This window comes from Trachypithecus francoisi, unplaced genomic scaffold (genome assembly GCF_009764315.1).
Source record: "Trachypithecus francoisi isolate TF-2019V2 unplaced genomic scaffold, Tfra_2.0 Lachesis_group6, whole genome shotgun sequence".
NCBI classification, from domain to species: domain Eukaryota; kingdom Metazoa; phylum Chordata; class Mammalia; order Primates; family Cercopithecidae; genus Trachypithecus; species Trachypithecus francoisi.
The window spans coordinates 128320955-128341870 of record NW_022681471.1 but is presented as its reverse complement, the minus strand read 5'-3'; the positions used below and the strand labels follow the sequence as shown (position 1 = coordinate 128341870).

General features: G+C 41.6%; 1 protein-coding gene across 1 annotated transcript in view; it reads right to left on the bottom strand.

The window, feature by feature from the left end:
* The window catches only part of STS (steroid sulfatase), a 207726-nt gene that overhangs the window by 7049 nt on the left and 179761 nt on the right, over positions 1-20916 (bottom strand). The window contains 1 exon segment of the mRNA XM_033201712.1: positions 12739-12860. Coding sequence (XP_033057603.1) covers positions 12739-12860 — 122 coding nt within the window.

Sequence of the window (20916 nt, the reverse complement as noted above, 5' to 3'; positions counted from 1 at the left end):
TTTTCCATTTGCTTTTGAAAGGCACTCACAGGATCCCGTCATTACCACCAGAGCACAATCCTCCCCAAGTGTGAGCTGGAAGAGCAGATCGACATCAGGCCCAGTCAAGAGACGCAGGCACCCTGGCCTGGGAACGGCAGTGGTGTTGCTGGGTAGTTCAGACAAGTGTAGAACTAAGAATTAATTATTCTAAAGAATTATTTAGCATGCTCTGGGGTTGCTTGCCTTTTTATCCTTTCATTTGGATTTTTAAAAACTTTTCATAAAAAGGTAGATTGCTTAGTCCCTGTGCTGTTTCTCTGGACCACTTTAGATTTACTGAAAAGAGAGAACTAGAACTGCACTTTTTATTGTATAGTGGCTCACAAGATAACCACCCCTACTTTGGGAGCTTGTTCTATTATTCATCAGGAACCCGGGAACTGACATCTCCAAACTGATATCTCTGAAACTGTCATTTCAAAGATAAAGAGCACAACTCAGTCACTAGATAAAATAGAAGGCACCTGGCAGAGTCACCTTCTTTTGTTTAATTTATATTTTCGATTTGTATTTTCTAGAGACAGGGTCTCGCATTATCGCTCAGGCTGGAGTACAGTGGTATGATCGTAGCTCACTGCAGTCTCGAACTCCTGGTCTCAAGCAATCCTCCTGCCTCAGCCTCCCAAGTAGCTGGGACCACAGGTGTATGCCACCATGCCCAGCTATATTTTAAATTTTTTTGTAGAGATGGGGTCTCTCCATGTTGCCCAGGTTGGTCTTGAACTCCTGGGCTCAAGCAATCCTCCTGCCTTGGCCTCCCACAACACTGGGATTACAGGTGTGAGCCACCATGCCTGGCATCATTTTATATTTTTCATAGGTATATTTAGTCCTGTATTCCAAAATTATTTTGATAACATACTTCATCCTGAGTATCCTCATATACTAGAAAAATGTTAAATTTTTAAAAAATGTTTATTCACTACTGTATTTTAAAAATTATCATCAACTGCTCTGATAAAAGACTGTTTCTCCCTCACCACTGAAAAAGATAAATATTTTTACCAAACTGGAAACTGAGACTCATTTATAACTGAGATCCAATGACCTAAAAGGAATTATTAAATTTGATATACAGAACGCAGGAAAATTAAAGTGGACAGTTTTGTTGTGTTTTGTTTTGTTTTACTTGTTTAAGTAGTCTAAGTGGTGATGAGGACAATAATTCTACTGAGATTTTAAAATCCTCCCCCAAATTAAGAAAACGAATTGTCACAAGTAATGGTCAAAGATATCAGTGACATATGATATAGTACTGTTATGTCACTGTGCTAGAACAAAATGCTAGGAAATCATCATCCATCTGGCGAAACATATTTTTATATAAAATCACCACTAAACAATGTGACTCAACTCATGAGAGAAGAAAGTTTATTGTCATTTGACAAAAAGGCAGATAGAATGTAAGTGAGAAAAAGTTGATGCCTAAGCCAGGAACTGATTCAGCATCCTCCACACAGGATCCTAAAGCAGCTATCTTATTAAAAATAAACTAAGCTGCGAGCAAAGAGAAAAAAGAGGCCTCTGGGTTCCCTGGGATTGTCTGGGGACCACAGGGGCTTCTGACCCCGGAACGGGAAGAGACGTTGTCATTTCTATTACTTTGAGTTACAACAACTCAGCCACGGGAAGCAGGAGCCCTGGCAAGGAAGCCCCGAAAATGAACACACGTGCTCCCCAAGAACAAAAATAGGGAGGGCACAAGCCAGAACTTCCGTTATGTACTAAAATATTTTTTAAAATCAGTACTAGTATCTAGCACAAGCTCCCTCTTAACCTCTTGGAGTCGGGTTGTGGCAGGCCAGGTCTCACTAACACAGGCCTCCGTAATAACTGTTTCAGCACTGACCGAGTGGTGAAGTTAAATCTTAAAAGCTGATAGAGCCAGTGTCTTCATACAAAGGCTGGAATGGAACAAAAGCCCACCAAGAGTTTTGCCCAGGCCTCTCCTGCGCCTCGAAGCATGACAAGATAACGAAGGCATTCTTAACAGGACCCGTTTAGGATTAAACAAGTTTTATTGGGGGTCTGAAGAAACTCCCCAGACCTCCACAAACAAGTTTATGGGGTCTGAAGGAACTCCCCAAACCTCCACGATTTAGTGGGAGACAAGATAAGGGTAATCACCCCAGGCACCTGGACCCATTTAGATTAAGTCGATTTACTGAGGCTCCAGAGGAAGGTCTCCAGGATTCAGACCTTAGTTACAGATTAAAAGAAGTTAATGACTTATGTCTTTAGATGAATGCACACTTGCACATAAACTTATAGCTGAGAAGGTATACAAGCTCCAGAAAGCTGTAATTTTGAGTTGGTCTGGGCAATATTTTCCAGGCCTTTTCCCTGTAACCGGTTACAGAAATAAAAACTCTCTTCCTCCCCAGTTCATCTGCATCTTCTTGTTGGGCTGCAAGAAATAGCAGTCCTACCCTCGCTTTGGTCCGGGAACAGGGTCATGCTACATCGCCTACAAATGTTAACAACGTCCTCTTGAAAAGGGTCCTCGAAGCCTCATTCTGTCTTTATCCTAAGGGCCCCAAATGCTTATGGCCTCTCATAATGATGCAAGCCTCTCACGTCTTGCATTTTGAATTCTCTACTTAGAGCAGTCACAACACTCCATAACAGAGCTGGGCACAATCCGGACCCTGGGACACTCGTTTCCAGGCCTCTCTGAATGTTTAAACTGCTGTCTTGCAGAAGTCTCAGAGCCATTATGTGAGACAAAACAAAACCAGGTCTGGAAAGCCCATTTGGGAGAAGTAAAGACACTGCATACACGACAGACACTCAGAGGCATCACACGACATGACTGTGCCCTTACGGCCCCTGCTTCTAACTCACAGTGGCTAAAGCAAGGTGCCCTGACCTGGAACTCTGAGGCCACAAAAACAAGACTACACCTCCTTCTTGGGGATAATGAACCCTGAGTAATCCAAGTGCTCCAGAACACTTTCCAGCTTCCTTGAAGTCAGAAAGGCTGCATGGCCCGTTCTGGCCAAACGTGGGTAGTATGTGGTATGTCTTTTCCCAGCCACAGCACAGAGGAGCTGTCTCTTCTGCCGGTGACATTCAAGATGATGGGGCCTCTGTCAGGGTGGTCCCTGACAAATGGATGGCAGAACCCTTTCCTCCTAGACCCCCACCTTCCCACCAAGACAGGCACTGAACACACGGTTATCTCGCGAACATCTGGCTATGTCGGAAGACACATTTTGTGGTCATAGCTGCGGTGGGGCAGATGTGCTACTGATACCTGGTGGGGAGAGGCCACGGATGCTGCTCAACAGTCTAGAATGCACAGGGCAGCCTCCAGCACAGAGAATGATCTGGCCCCAAATGTCAATAGTACCCAGGTTGAGAAGCTCCGTTCTACAGCAAGAGTGAGAATAAATGTTGGATGGGCTGACCCCCGGAAATGTCAGGTCTAATGGTTATCACAGCACAAATTTGCCACTCCCTACACATGAACCCTCTGAAAGCTAAACTATAAAATAAGACAAACTTTATTCTTTATATAATAAGTCAGAAACTGGACTGAGACAGACAATCCTCACAAGTCTCCAAGGCTTGGTGATAAACTGCATGAATGAACGAATAGCTCTAAGGGACAGAAAAGGCACCAAAGATCCATAGGCAGTATAGAAGGAACAGAGACAGGTAGAGTTGCTGTGCTCTTCCAACACAAATATGATGGAGAAGGGATGGTGACAGAGGCCTGAAAGACTCTCTTGTTCCAGAACGATAGCAATGTCTTTATAAAAGAGCATTTGCCTTTCTTAGCCTGATAATGTGTTGTGAGACTTGCAAAGACAGAGGAGCCCGGGGGCGGGGTGGGGGGAAGAGAGAGAGAGAATGCACTAGCTAGAGGGCAGGTGCTTCCATCAAGTTTTTCATGCCACTGACTTGGTTAAGGGCGTAGCTCTGAGCAGCAATAGTTTAGGTTCAACCATGAGCTCTGTAATTTCTTACAGACGTGATGCTGGGCATAGCTGCTCTCACCTCTCTGTGTCCCAGTCTGCTCCTCTGTTATATGTTTGTAATAATAGTTCTTCCCTGCTTTGAGGATTAAAAATTGGTTCCTATATGTGATGCTGTCAGAAGAAGGCTGGGTCTATAGTAGAGACTATACATGAGTTAACTGTGAACAGAAAGCTGCAGCCAATTTACGCAAGAAACAATTCAGTTTCCATCTGCCCTTCAATCTGTTGCTACTGTAATACATGTCATAAGACTTTTTTTTCTGCTAAGGATTCTTAAAGTATATGGAAAACTATTAATAAATCTACATGGCTTCAACACATTGGCTCTTAATGTATCACTCAGATTTAAACTTCCCTTGATGAATGATGTTCAACTGGTAGTTTTGGCGAGATTTATTTTGGTGCTTGGAAGACTGCATGTATATATCATAGAAGGCATACGCAGATATTTTGGTTTTCAGTCTTGGCAGCATGTACCTCTGTTGCCATCTTGAAGGTCTTCAAGAACCATTTCACATACTGTTCCATTTTTCCATTGTGAGGAACCCCCACACAAAGAACCGTAGGCCTGTCCCCTCAGTAAGTTTACAGAAAAGTTAATGTCATCTACTGAACTGATGCCTGAAAACCCATCCCATGGTGTCCTCCTGACTCCTGCGATCCACCTAAAAAATTGTTCCATACATTACCCTAGTCTCATCCAGACACCTCACACTAATGCCTCAAATCTTTTCTTAGACCCAAAGATTTTACAGTGTGTCCATACCTGAGCCTCCATAGATCACGTGTCTTCTAACTTAATACATGCACATTCGCCAGAAGCATCTTGGCCCCAAGCTCTGTTTCGGACCCCTGAGGTTCACTGCCATCTGTTTACCATAGCACAAACCCCCTAACTATTCAGCCCTTGGTTAATATAAAATGGATGACAGTAGATAAGTTCTGCCTGCTTCCTGCAGCTGGCAGCACCAGAGCTCACGATACAACAGTGAGAAGGATGAGGAAGCAGCTCTAGTGGCTGGGTGCACCTGCTTCACAGCCAGGCAATTTGAGAGCAACACAAGCTTTCTCAACGGATGCCTGAGTATTTGAGGACGAAATACTCCCTTCTATTAAGCCTTGGGTTTTGCATAGTAAGGGACAGAAATATATAACCTGGAACAAAGTGGGTGTATGATGTATATGAGACTCTTCCCTCACTTTCCCTTCCTTGCCTCCATATTGATATTCTAGCTGTTCTTCAAAGCCCTGCTATGTTCTCCTTCATGAATCCATCTGAATTCCCAGCTGGAAGTCACCAGTCTTCCTCTGTTCTTCTCACCAGTTTTCATCACTCAGTCAACACTTGAGGTCTCCAATTCTCTGGCTGGATTATTTCCTCTCTGAAGGCAGGGACTGTATCTTCCACATCTCCTAAATGTGTAGTGTCTAGTATCTTAGATAGAATAGAGGCCCAATAAAAAATTGTTGGGGCCAGGTGCAGTGGCCCTCGCCTGTAATCCCAGAACTTTGGGAGCCGAGGCGGGGTGGATCACCTGAGGGCAGGAGTTCAAGACCAGCCTGGCCAACACGGTGAAACCCTGTCTCTACTAAAAATATAAAAACTAGCTCGGCGTGGTGGTGGGCACCTGTAATCCCAGCTACTTGGGAGGCTGGGGCGGGAGAATCGCTTGAACCTGGAGGTGGAAGTGGCAGTGAGATGAGATCGTGCCATTGCATGTCAGCCTAGGTGACAAGAGCGAAACTCTACCTCAAAAAAAAAAAACAAAATTGTTCGATAAATTTTTTTAAAAAGGAGATGATGGTTATTAGGGGGAAGGGATGGAAAGAGAGGGGTGGAGCCAGCTGTCATCATGAAATCCAGTGTGAGCAGACAAGAAGCCAAATACACTCCACAGTCTCCTTGGGATCCATCCGGAGCATCCTGCCTGAAATCACACAATGGCTCTGCACCACCTCCAGCTTGAAGGACCAACAGGCTACTGTGAGGCACTGGAGGTTACGATCTGATCACGGCAGATAACAGAGTGAGGAAGGCAGAGAGCTTGGAAGTACATTTGCTTTGGGATTGCTTGGTGCCAAAAATGGGCAGTCATCAGGAATTGTGCAGGGGGCATAAGTCATTTGGCCCCCAGGAAAGAACATTCATGGAGAGGGAAGAGGACAGCTGAGAGCACGAGGATCAGGCACGGAGCCAGTGGAAGGAGTATGAGACCTGATAACACCAAGGATGTCCACATTTGGGGAATAAGAGGATGTGAATGAATCGTGGACTCAGCACATTGGGGCACGGAGATGTCCAGATACACAGTTAGGTAGAGGAGTCATGATTTATAATTGTGAGTAAAAGAACATATTGTCTTAGGGGAAGACATTTCGATTAATGGGAGACAGACTCAAAAGCAGACAGTGTTGGTTGCAAATCCCAACTTGGCCATCAACTTTGCAACTCTATGCCAATAATGTAACCTTCTACCTCTCTGTCTTCCCATCTGTAATTGGGAAAAATAACACTGGGAGGAGAGATAGCTAGCTGATCCCCCAGCCTCCCACAGTCACTGAACGTTCCTCTGGGTACATGGAAACCCACAACAAAACTCTCCTTTGCAGCCTCCTGTGAAGCTAAGTGTGAACAGATGACCAACTTCTGGCCTCTGCGAAGAGTCTGATTATCTTCCTTGGGAAGTAGTAGCCATGCACTTTTTTCTTCTCATCTTTCCCATCCATCCCACCATTGTATGCGTTTAGGGTAGACACAGCCATCACTCACCACGAAGATGAAGCTGTCACATTCTACAGGAGGTGGAAAAGCCGCTTGAAAGATTCTGCACTCCAGAGACTTTCTGGACCATTTGTCTCTGGATGTCGCCCATGAGATGGAGATATAAACCTCTCTCTAAAAGGCGGGCGTGGTGGCTCACACCTGTAATCCCAGCACTTTGGGAGACCGAGACGGGCAGATCACGAGGTCAGGAGATCGAGACCATCCTGGCTAACACGGTGAAACCCCATCACTGCTAAAAATACAAAAGCCGGGCATGGTGGCAGGAGCCTGTAGTCCCAGCTACTCGGGAGGCTGAGGCAGGAGGATGGTATGAACCTGGGAGGCGGAGCTTGCAGTGAGCCGAGATCACGCCACTGCACTCCAGCCTGGGTGACAGAGCGAGACTCCATCTCAAAAAACAAACAAACAAACAAACAAACAAAACAAAAAAAAACCTTCTCTAATGTAACTTTCTTTTATTGTTTTCTGTTACAGTCAAACCTGAAACTAATATAATCATAATCTCTTCTAATTCAGGGGATTAAATGAGATATCAAATACAATGTTCTTGATAAAGTGTCCTGCAGACAGTAAATATGCAATAAACATCAGTGTTTACTGTCATCAAGCACGTCTCCAAAAGATACATAATGATCACAAAAAGAGATGACAAATTTCAAGAACATGAGATTAACAAAGGGAAACGTCTATAACCACCTACAAAACATTTTGTATAGAAGATACGAAAGTAAGGAAGACACAAAAAATTGCTAAATATTGCATGCCCTGGTTAGAACTAAAATGTCTATTTAGAAAACACCAGGTCTGAGAGCATATGAAAGCAAATCCGGCGGGGGTTTAGAGACATAAAAGCAGACATTCCGGGAGAACTGAGAGACACCTCATGTTGAAGTCGGGGAAAAGAGATGTGTAAAATACTGTAGAAAATCAATGAAATGGTAGGACGGAGAATGCAAGGGAAAAGATCAGAAGTGACCCCTGGCAGAAAGATCAGAATAAGCTGGGTGCCAAGTTTAGATGGAAGAGGGCATTTGAGCATTCAGCCACACCAAGTCTTTGGGTTTTTTTTTTTGTATTCAAGAAAGAAAATTCATTTTGATTACTTTGTCTCTATAAGGAAGTAAGTTTGCACTGTAGCAAATTATCAAAAGTAATGACCAGGACTTTTTTTTCCACAGTATTAGTGTAATCTTAGATCAGACACACTACAACTTTGGTTGAAAACTGAATGTTTATCTCAAATATTGTCTGATACTGTCTATAAGGTATGAAGTTCCATAAGAAAATATATGTTTAATAGACTGTGTTGGAAAACACAAAATCTATTTATGTGGTGATTTTCTTCCACTGTTGGAAATGATTGTTAGGAGAAGTTAGGCTATTACTGATGTGTTTGGATGATAACGATAGAAAATACATTTAATTAAAAAATTAAAAGTTCAATGAAATCTTTTCTAACCTCATAAATCACTCCTTCTCCTAGATCTCCAAAGCAAATTCTGTTCATCCCAGGACACCATCATCCTGTGCTGCTACAATTACAAGTACAAATGTTGTATACCTTGCTACTGGGCTTCACAGGCACATGAGTGAAATAATGGCTGCATGCCTGAACTATCAAAAGCTTGTGGCAATGCAGCATCTGAAGTGTTCACAAAGAAAAGAAATCCTAATACTTAAAAGTTATCCTTGAAATGGTTTACATATATGTGCTTTTTCTTAATTGCTACAACAGTTACAGAGGAAGATGAAAATATGTCCTTTTATAAGGTCAGCTGAAATACAGGATAGTTCCCGGTGAGCTTAAATTTGGCATCTCATATTAGGTCAGTTTCAGCCCTCGATATTTCATTTCTGACACTTTAGATCCTAATTCAGAGGATCAGGTGAGAAAGGGCATCTGACAAGTACTCACCAAAATTACTAGTGATGATGAAAGCCAAGTGCTGCCTTTCTGATGCTGTTAACTCATAAGTGGCTGTTATGAGAATCTCTTCTCTTTTATTAGGTATATTTTAGAGGCAAATTAAATTTTAATTAAATGAAAATGCTAGATAGTGAGCAATGCAAGCATTTTTCTTTATGTTACCATGGTAAGCTGGTTTTGATTTTAAACCATTACTCAGCTCTTATTTTGAAATGAAGGTATCTTTCAGAAAGCTGGAAAGGAACACATTCCTTTGGAATGAATTCCATTACCCTATTGCTGTTTGCTGTAATTTTATTTATTTACTTTTTATTGATGCATATTCGATGTACGTATTTCAGGGTACCCGTGATCATTTGAAACACTCATATAATCAAATCAGGGAAATTGGGATATCCATCACCAGTTAACATTAATTGATTGTATATTCACAATAGCTAGAAGATAATCATTCAAATGTTCCTAGTATTGTCATTTTTTAAAATAAAGCTTTTTTAAAAATTTTTTTATTGTTGGAAAAAAGTTTCCAAAAAACTTGAATAGAAAATGGAGCAGGATTTATGAGGCTCTGCTAGTTCAACGTGAGGATGTCTATATCCTTCTCCTAGGGAAAGAATGGTATCAGTGCCCTGTTTCTGTAAGTAATTTTTATAGCTTCATGGAGATCCCTTTTCCTGACTAAAGTGTGACATTTCAAATATATGTGACTTTTTTTTCTACATGATGCTAAGATTACATATTTGTCTGTACAAAACGCTTTAAGCTATTAATTATGTACTATATTGCACTGCATTCTAGAATATATCTACAGCTATCCCATGGATTTTGGTATGACCAGCTGGTTTGGGGACTCTCCATTAATGTGAGTATTTATCTCACAGACTACAGTCATCAGCTTAAAAATCTTGGAGCCAAGTATCCACCTACCCTCTAAGATCAATTCCATCCATAAAATCAAGTTGTCATTGTGTTGAATTTTTAATAACATTAATTCATATGTCAAACGTTAAAGCCAAAATTTTTCATACACATTGAATGGTAAATTTTAACTCAAAATTCTTATTTTAGTGCAAGAAAAGTTATCCATGTTATAATCATGCTTTCATGAGTTCTTGTAAAATGTAATAGGAATAATGATATCAGATCATAATTAAATTATGTCATTCAATTTGCTGAGACAACTAAATTATAGCGAAGACGTTATATATAAATTTTAAAAGAGATTCATGTTTTAAAAGGGTGGAAATGAAATCCTAGCTCTAGGATTTTAAAAAATCGGTATTTCATGAGTTTGGAATAATATTTTGTCTTCCAAGTAATCAAGATAAATAGTAACTGCATCTTAAAAATATTTGCAGTCAGTTCTACTAATACCAACAAACTATTGTTAATCTAGGGTTCTGAGGGAGAAAGGCAACCTGTATTTGTCATGTTTGACAAGTGCCATGGTGTAAACACCCCCAACAGAGCCAAATGAACATGAGCAATGGTTTAACAAGCAGCTGGCAACATTCCTGAATGATCAGGAGCTGATTCCAGCATACCACTGCCTGCTACTAAACCCTAATACTACATTTCTTTTTTTTTTTTTTCTAATAAAGTATTCTGAGGTCAGACAACAGCCCTCTTATCCCTAAGATTCATGGAATATATTCAACAGTCTAGTGATTATTGACAAGCTCCTACCAAAGTCTATCTGAGATGACCTAAGCAGACTCATTCAACTAGTACTAGTTTAAGATCCATCTTCCTCAGATGACAGAAAGCTCCATATGGATGAGAGTCACATTTTCCTTATGCATCCCTGTATTCCCAGCACATGGCACAGGTAGCAGTGCCTCATGCTCTAAAGTGTAAGTTACTCTTCAGCAGGGAACTTTGTCTGTTTTGCTCACTGACAGATGCCAGCGCTAAGACGATATGTTCCACACAGTAGGTGCTCAATACATATTTCTAGAAAAAATGAATAGATAAAATACAAAATGACTAAACATGAAGACATACACAAAAGCCAAGACAGCAAATATGGTTGCTGAGTTTCAGATAGCATCTGAAAAAATAAATCATAAATGATTCATAAACATCATGTTTTCCTGAGGTCCTTTATCTCAATAAATGATTCTAGCCTTCAGATACTGTGATTTCTCCTTTTTTTGTTACCAGTTCAAGGCAGAAGAGTTGAAGGAATTGCATTCAGAGTCTAAGAAGTAAATTTTATCCCGGGGCCAGTTGCCTATCAGAAACTGGGTCTTGTTTTTCTCACTCCTATTTTCTGTCTCTTCCTGTCCCCCTTCTCTTTACTCCTCCACATAATGTGTTCCTCCAGCCTCTGATCCAATATGTTCCTTCCGGCTTCTCTAACTGGGGATTTGGCTCTATTAAAATACAATTTTGCAAGGTTCAGGACATGATACAGACTTATTCGAACACGCAGTAGTCACAGAAACTTTGTCTTCACATTCCTTGCCGGCTCCATATAAAAAGAAATTAAGAGTCCTTGAGCTCTCATTTATTACAAAGCTCAGAAGTCGATGCTATAAACTGATCTAAAAAGAAGCAGTATTCTTATGGAACTAGGAGTTGTAGCCACATGGATGAGATATGTGAATAAAACGCTTCCAGAAGTAAAATCGCAAGCCCATGTTTCTGCTGTTCTTTGTCTTCTAGAACATATCATGAGGAAACTGCCCAGACTTAAAGGAGAAACTCTGAAGCATAAACCAGTTGTGATTTCTGTGGCTAATAGAAGGGTTGTAATTTCATGGAAAAGTTGTAAAAATAAAAGAGAGGCTGCTCTTTAAATGATAAGTCTTGGGTAAATTGGCTAGGTGAGTGGGGAAGAGACAAAGATTTGTTGGAAAATGGAATGGAATCACCCTAAGTTAAGAAGAAGTTAGCAGCTAGGAGGTTATTACACACCCCTCCTTCGGGGCGGGGTAGGGGGGCAGTCCTAGGTTCTAGAAGCAGAGCTCCAAAGCCCCTTAGAGAAAAGGGGAATTTTATTTTACTTCCAAAGAAGGAACTGAAAGTCCAACCTCAACAGGTACCTCTAGTACATACAATAGTTTTATAAACTGCTCATCACTTTCCATTGACTGCCAGGTATCTTAGTGATAGGAATATTACTGTAATTCTAAGTTTCAAAAATATGAAAGAAAGGTTTGAAATCAATAACCACACCTAAGATTATAAACCATTTGTTCCTGTATGCTAATTGGAAATGCCACTATAAAACAAGTATTAGAAAACCCACAAGAGATCCTGTTCGATTGCACAATTAAAAGAACCCCCAGTTCAGGAAATGGGGTAGTACTGAAGAACATTTTATCTTTGTTTTAAATATCTAAATGTAGCAAATATGCATGATACACAAAATACAGATTCAGTGAGTCACGATCCATCATCTTTAGGCTGGGAAAATAAGTCAGGTAAACATTTAAATGCTATTCATTCCTTCTCTAGCCTTTAGTGCCATGCTAGAAGAGTGAGGGGAATGCTTTGAGGACACGCAGAGGAGGTGGCATTTCAGCAGAATCTGGGGGGCATTGAGCAGTACCCTCCAAGATGGATGAGGCAAGACACCCTTCCAGGAGAAGAGCCTGCAAGTGTAAGCACAGCAATGCACAGAGCACAGGGGTTGCTGTCCTCAGTGTGGGAGGAGTACCAGGAATGAAGCTGGGAAGCTGTGCATGCAATAAAGGACCAGCCACAGCGCCCTGTTGAGAACAGGGAGCTTCCTCTGCTGGGATAGAGAAGCTGTGGGTGGTATTCAGGTGGGTGAATGACATAGCCTTCTGATGTCCTCCTACCTGGACAACTATGTCACCAGAAGGAGAAGAGAGGAGGAGGAGGGAAAAGAGGACAAAGCAAAGCATGGGCGCACATTGAGGCACCTGTTGGCCTCCATTGAGCAGAGCCACCTTTTTGCCCCTTAGTTTTAACTATTCCCGTGGCATAGGTTGCACGGAGCATGAGAAGCATGGAAAGGTCTGTTTACTCACTGTTCTGAGGGTGCCAGCGCACAGCATTTAAGTAGGCGTTGCAGTAATGGAAGAGAAACTCATGATCGGAGCGTTGGCTTTTTCTTTCAAGCAGGGGCATCAGATCACGTCCATCAATGATCCTGTGGGATAAACAGCCAGGCATCAAGTGGTGAATCAGTCCTGTGTTCTCAAATGTCCTGAACCAACAAGAGCATGTGGGAGCTCCAGTCGTAATGAATACGAAGAAGACTGACCCCACCTGGGTGCCCTGTGCAACAACACATTGATCCCAGCTCTGTCCATGCATTACATCTGCAAAGAGCACCATGAACTGGAACTACGGTCATCCCCATTGCAGAGATGAGAAAACAGAGGCACAGAAAGGTTAAGCAATTTGCCCAAGGTCATGGGACCTTGTTCAGAGTAAGAACTGATGGGATTGAAATCCAGCTGATCTGGCATTCACACCCTTATTCTTCCTATTGCTTCTCCAAAACACAATTTTCTGTCTATTGCCTGACCAAAGGGAAAGCTTTATTCATGAAATACAGGTCTGCTGAAAAGACGGGCACCTGACAATTTGGGATTAAAATTAAAAGATACTATATTGCATGAGGCAACTTGGATTCGTAGACTGCAATGAATGCAAATTTCTCATTAAAATGATTAATTCATATATAATAATAATGATACCATTAAATAACCAGGGAACAGATTATTCCCAAATGAAAATATATCTCCTCTACTACTGGGTATCTAACTAGGCCAAGAAGGGGAACTTTCCAGATTGCAAACAATAAGACATATACAGTTGGTGATGAGCAAAATAAGATTGCTTACAGTTTGAAGAAAGGAATAAAGTATAAAATTGTGTTTTACATTAAACATAAATTAACAGCTACATGAGAAATTGAAACCATGATACCATTAGGCCATTGCCATCAAAATGAGAGGCAGAGAATTATTTTGAAAGGCTGAGTGTTTAACTTGAGGGTTTTCTTTCTCTGATTAAAAACACTACATTCCTGTCATCTCTTGTTACAAGGCGTTTAGAAACTAGAAGTTTGACGTGGCTGTATAACTTGGGTAAGTGTGTTTTAGAGGTCCTATGTCCCTTAAGCTTTCTCCCATGGTTTATTTTGCTGTCACTAAAAACCCATAATGTAATTATAACCTTGTTGTTAGCACTTCTTTGGCCTCAACCCTTGTTATTAATCACGCTCTCTGCAGAAGTCTGTAGACTGAAAATATTCTATTATCATAAGTAAAAATAAGAACAAAAGACTGGCTTGGCTCACTTCCCAAACCAATGTTCTCGTGAACCACGATGGAAAGAGAAAGAAACATGGTAGAGAGAGTTCTATTGAGACGCAGCGTGTGCCCTGAAATACTGTTTCCATCCCGAAATGACAGTCATCGTGCTCGGTTCTTTTCAAATTCCTTTCAAGAAAGACTCAGGCCTTTATGAGATCCCAAATAAAGTTGAAAGGAAGGAAGAAGTAAGAGGGGAGGTGGGCAGGCATGGGAATTAGACCAGGAAAAGCCCCCAATGGTGAAAAGTGATCTGAAAGAGAGAGACAAGGGACAGAGGATTTCCACCCTTCCCCAGGTGGGAGAATGTCTTTCAATGACTCCTCAAAAGCAAGATGGAATCCCCATTTTCTGGGACACAAACTAGACTTTTACTTTTTGAATTTGGCTTTTTTTTTTTTTTTTTTTCATTTGCCAACAAAATTCAACACGTGATATAAGAACATGGGAGACGGAATTGCTGTCTTAAGATCAGTATTTTTCAAAATTTTTTTTTTTAGAGACAAGGTCTTGCTCTGACATCCAGGCTGGAGTGCGGTGGAGCAACCATATCTCATTGCAGCCTTGACCTCCTGGTTCAAGCGATCCTCCTGCCTCATCCTCCCAAGTACATGGGACTACAGGTACATGTCACCATGCTCAGCTATTTTTCATTGTTTTTTTTTTTTTTTTTCTTTTTGAGAGATGAAGTCTTGCTATGTTGCCCAGACTGGCCTTGAACTTCTGGCTTCAAGCTCTCCTCTGGTCTTGGCCAAGATCAGTATTTGATAACTGAAATTGATCACGATTACAGGAAAGGGGGATTTAACTAAAACAAAGTAAGACTCCAAGTCTCATAATTATTTTTTCTTACTTAAAAATGAAATATTTGAGATTTTTTTTAAAGGAGGGACACAAAGTTTATTCTGCAAACTTATTTTTCTTCCAATGTGGAGACAGACTTTTTTTTTTTTTTTTTTTTTAAAATATCCTACACCTAACGTGGTCCTTCCTAGAGGCAGGCCATAAATCATGCTGCTATGGAAAGCCACCATTTAACAGTGCTGCAGAAATATGGTCTGTCAAAGGAAGCCTCATTTCTGCCATGAAAAATGGAAAGTGACTCTGTTGAGCTAAACTTTTAAGTGGTGTCTAAGCTATCGAAATATTTGGGATTGTTTTAAACACTTGTGGGATTCACAGTTAACCATGGCAATAACCCAGAGAATAGCACATTTCCATTAGTGCTGCTAGTACAAAAATGCTTTTAGAATGTCGTGTTCTGGGGGAGATGGGCCAACTCACTTTCAAAGTGACCCAAAGCATTGCTGTTTTCTCTGGAAACAGTCTAACGGGCTTTTTCTTGCAAACTAATTCAAGTTTTTGTAGCATGTTTGCATAACAGCCAATGCTAAAAAAACTGGATGTGTTTTCTGTCCTAGTGCCCTCATGGCTCTTGGTGGAAAAGGGAGTGTTGGGAGTGTTTTTAATTTGGAAGGTGAAGTTATTCTCCTTGAGTTCCTGACTGACAATGATGGGAGCGCTATTAACAGGTTGTTAGCAAGGCATCCTTGCGTCAAAATTTCAGGTCAAGTTAAATACCATACAGACAATTTTTACATAATTAAAAAGGGCATGTTCTGGAAACCTTCCCTGAACTGTATTGACGTCACTCCTCTAAGAATGTACTGTGCTCTCTCTCAGCTCTGAGGCTTTCAACATCCTCGTCCCTCCACATGGAATGTCCTTCCCACCCGCCCATTGCCTAGCCAACTCTGGAAGGACTGAAGGATCATAAGAGAAAGAAAAGGTTTGGGGTGATACAGAAGGTAAGGTCTTAGATACTAATAGAGAAGCTTATTTGGGGCACAATGTTGGTGAGCAGCTTATTTGATATACAAATGACAACGATTTCAATGTAGACAATCATAGTTAAGGAAACATTTTTAGGAGAAAGTACATATATCTGTAATAAACTAAAAGGAATCTTAAGTATTCAGAAAGTTATTTTCACAATTTAGAAAAATATGTTTCCATTTGCAAACATTAAACCCTCTGCCATAGTTGAACAGAAAGCAAGATCAGTATAAGTGGTTACACACACAAACTTGGGATTCTTCCCATGAAGAGACTCACCTTTAATTTTGCAAAACTGATGTGAACCTGATATAGCTCACTGACTTTTTCATCTGTTATACTCTCTTGAAAAGGTCTTCTCTAGTGGCTCGGCTATAAGTCGGAAAAAGTTACTGGGAGAAGTAGGCTAAATCCATTCCTTGTCTCCATTAGACAAAAGTGTGTTGAGCATTAAAGCATTAATTTGTTTTTGAAACTTTAAAAAATGAAGTCAATTTTTATTTTAATTATGGACCAGAAGTTCTAAATATTTCACCTCTAAAATTTGATTCTTGAGGTTGCCAGCACTCTGTTTCCTTGCGTCCCAGCTGAAGGGTCTATGGTTAAAATGTTGGGTTTTCCAAAAGGTGTAACCAACTATGGCTTGTTGCCATTCTCTATTACTGATGTTAATACTGTGTTACGAAGGGGCATGGTCATACTCACACTATGGCAATATTGTATTTGCTTGCAAAGATGAGACCCAAAGAAACCATTTTCACGTTAATGAATTAAAACACTTAGGTATTAGATTCTTCTTTTTTGCAAGCCCCTGTTGCTGCCTTTTGTAACACAAAAGGTTGTCCTCCATTTATTTCCAAAATCAGCTTATTTGGAGAACTGGAGGGAAATAATTTTTCTGAATATGTCCAGGGTGATGGACACTGAAAGTTCTTCTGATAAGTCATGCCACTGAATGAAAATGAATCACTAACATACATATGAAAGAAAAATTCACTGCCAGAGAGAAACCTCACGTAAGCACATCATAGGGTTGAATTAGAGAACTATTCTCACTGCAGTGTTAAGATGCTGCAAAACAAAAACAAAACAACAACAACAACAAAAATCTTTCCTGTGTTCCTCCGGACTACCTTTCTTTTGGCTTAAGTAGAAACCTTGGATCCAAGGGCTTCTGATGTGCCACCATGCTTCGATTGGCCAGGAAGGACTCCCACTAGATCCAAAATGCTTCCTGAGAATTACAGGACAGTGCTTGAAGAATAGAGGTCTGCTGAACAGAAATTATCTTCTTCAGACAAAATGCAGAAAGAAGTGAAGGCACTTTGTTAAGTGCCCATCAAACAGCTTGGGTCCAACCTTCTGAATGAGTTTCTTCTCCTGAGAAGTGCAATTTAGTATCTCTCTAGCAGGAAGCTGAGAAAGCTTATTTGCACCACTCTGAGCAGGAAGGAGTTAAGGCTATTTTCTAAAAGGCAGACATCTGTGTATCACATTTATAGATGGATATAGATGTGAGGGTATTGTCTAGATGCTTTTATTGAAAAGTTTTGATGGGATTTTCCATTATAACAACATTTTCCATAAAAGAGCAATAATAAATTTCAGGGTAGGATTTCTCAACGTCAGCACTACTGACATAATGGGTAAGATAATTCATCATAGTAGGGGTCTGTGCTGTGCATTGCAGGATGCTTGATGGCACATCTGAGTCAGTAGCACCCTGAGCCAAGACAATAAAAAATGTCTCCAGGCATTGATAAGTGACCCCTGGGGGAAAACACTACTTTAGATATTCAAAGTCTTCTGGACAAATACATAAGAATATTACTGGACCTGGTTGGCAATATGCTTTAAATAAGGTACTGTGTGATAATTCTATTCCCATGAGGCACTTGGAAGCACATTTCTGTTTTCTAACCTGTGCTGTCTCTAGGATGATGAAGGCATTTTACAGCTGGACTAGTACCAGAAGCTAGGACCTCAACACAGAAGCAACCTATGTGGTTTAAAACCAGGTCAACTGGCCAGGCGCCGTGGCTCATGCCTGTAATCCCAGCACTCTGGGAGGCTGAGGTGGGTGGATTACCTGAGGTCAGAAGTTCAAGACCAGCCTGGCCAACACGGTAAGACCCTGTCTCTACTAAAAATACAAAAATTAGCTGGGTGAGGTGGTGCGCACCTGTTGTCCCAGCACTTTGAGAGGCTGAGGCAGGTGGATCACCTGAGGTCAGGAGTTTGAGATCAGCCTGGCCAACATAGTGAAACCCCATCTCTATTAACAATGTAAAAAATTAGCTAAGCATGGTGGTGCATGCTTGTTGTCCCAGCTACTCTGGAGGCTAAGGCAGGAGAATCGCTTGAGCCTGGGAGGTGGAGGTGGAGGTTGCAGTGAGCCGAGATTGCACCACTGCACTCCAGCCTGGGCAAATGAGCAAGACTCTGTCTCAAAAAAACAAAACAAAACAAAAACCAATGAGGTCAACAAGCACCTCCAAGGTCCATGAAAGGAATCAGAAACAGAGGGGAATCTTCAATATTGAGAGTTGGTTCTATTGATGACACAAACCCACACACAAAATACTTGGGTCTTCTAAGAGGGACGCTGTTACCTTCTTCATTGAGCACATATAAGAAACACAGATTGACCTCCATCAGCCTCAGACTAGAGCGGCTAGAAGGTAGAAGCAGTAAGATTTCCCTTTATGAATCTTCCTCTTTGCCTCTGAACTTTTTCCTCACCTTGCTTTTCCCCCACTGGGTAGAAAACCATTCCAAGATATTATGAAAGTGAAGAGCAGTGATGGTTTTAACATTATGGGTCATGAGAGACAAATTTAATAAAGGAGATTGACTGAACACTCTGTTCTAGCTACTTGAGGAAGTATTAAGCTTTATTCCAAAGGTAAGAACTACAGCCAATGAGGAGGTCAAATAGAGAATGGGATTTTTGGCTTTATACAGGAAAAACTTTCTGTAAGACACTGCTGCCATGTTTTCCATCACTAGAGTGGAAAAAAAGAATAGTTTGACTGGAGTAGGGGATCTTACAATTCCCCTATTGGTCTCAGACTCAAGCTGAGTGGCTCAAGCCTGTAATTCCAGCACTTTGGGAGGTTGACACAGGAGGATTTCTTGAGCTCAAGAGTTCAAGACCAGCTTTGGCAACATGGTGAAACCCCACCTCTACCAAAAATACAAAAACTTAACTGGGCATGGTGGCGCATGCTTGTGGTCCCAACTACTCAGGAGGCTGGGGTGGCAGGATCGCTTGAGCTTGGGAGTAGCAGGGTGCAGTGAGCTGAGATGGCGCCACTGCACTCCAGCCTGGGTGAGAGAGTGAAACCCCCATCTCAAAAAAAAAAAAAGAAAAATATGGATTCAACCAGTGCAGGTCTAGAATCTCCACTCTTAGCCACAGCACCCGCTAGTCTCAAAGCGTGATCCAGAGACTCTCTGGGACCCTTTCAGGAGGTCTGTGAGGCCAATGTTATTTTTACAACAGGAAGGCACTCTTTGTCTTTCTCACTATCACTCTTTTAGGAGTGTACAGTGAACATTCCTAGTGGCCACAGGGTGAATGATGACATCATCGATGTATTAGCCAATGGAATGTGAGCTTGGAGTACTTTGGTGTCTTAAAAAATTTCATTTTTTATTACTAATATAATAAGCATCTCTTGACACAACCCACATAACCAAAAGATCATTGGGGTCCTCAATCATAGAAGAAATGAAAAGGGGTTTTGAGACCTCAAAGTTTGAGAATAGCTGAACTGTCAAAGCTGCATTTCTCATTGGTGTGCGTCTGTGTGTGTTGAGGAAGGGTGTGTATCTAAAGCAGAGTTGAAACCAGTAAGGAAACAAGGTCGAATACAGCGGGAGGGGGAGGAAACCTATCTCTGGACTTGCTTTGGCAGTGCGGTTGTTTTTGTCTTTCGTTTCGCCTTTCCTCTTCCTTCTCATTGCAGCTGAATTTAAACAAGATTTGCAGCCGCCTGCGTGACATTAGCCTGGTCTGTCACCAAACTAATGAAAACAATTAATCAGTGTGCTTCACTTAAAACTCTTCAGATTGGTAATAACACTTAGGAAGAAACCACTGGCAATGTCATATGAAGTCGTATTTAAATTTAAGAGAAAGACATTTCATTTAGAACTTCTCGGTGAAGACGTGCTGGGAAATGGGGCGTTAGCTGGGGAACCGGCTGCATTTCTCACTGTTACAGCAAAGGGCTGCTGAGTGTGGACAAAGGAAAAGGTGTGGGATCCCAATGTCGGAGGTCAAAGAGGTTGTGGCCCAGCTGCACAATGGCAAGCAATGGAGGGGAGAACAGAAGAGAACAACAGCATCAGCACAATGTTGAAAGACCAAGGCTGAATTAAACACCACCCATCCACCTTCCTGGTCACTAAAAACCTTCAGTGCCTCTGAGTTTATTTCCCTCTGGATAAAGAGATTGGCAGAGGGGTTTTTACATTGGCAAACCCACCGGTAAAGCCCCAGACTGGACAGAGATAATAAGTCCAGCTGGAGGCAGTGTGACACTCCAAACAGAGGGCGTCAGCAGCGGCCTCAGGGCAGACGTTTTCCTCTGACCTTCTCCTGCCCTCCTGGCTCTCAGTCCCACTCTACCCCAAGGTGCCAGAGAAACTAGAATCCCTCTTCCCCATAAGAACCAAAACCCCTGATCCCCAAAACCATCATCAAACCTAAAAGTATGACTCCAACTTTCCCCCTGCCTTTCTGTGTAAAAACTGCCCATAAATAAATCCTCTGACCTACCTTGTTTGACTGTAGGTCATAAGACCCCTGTTCCAGAGACGGCCCTGTCCCATGCCCAGAAGGAAGGAACACTGCTCAGAGAGTCCAAGAAGCATCTAGATAGACAGGCCTGGCTGGGTTTCCCCACTCAGTCCGTTAGCATGAGGTCAGACTTTTCCCTCCAATTCTACTTGTACACACTGCCCGTACTTTGTTGAACCACAGCATAAAAACGAACAATTTCCCCTGTATCTTTGGGTCTTCCTTTGGAAGCCTCCTGTGTA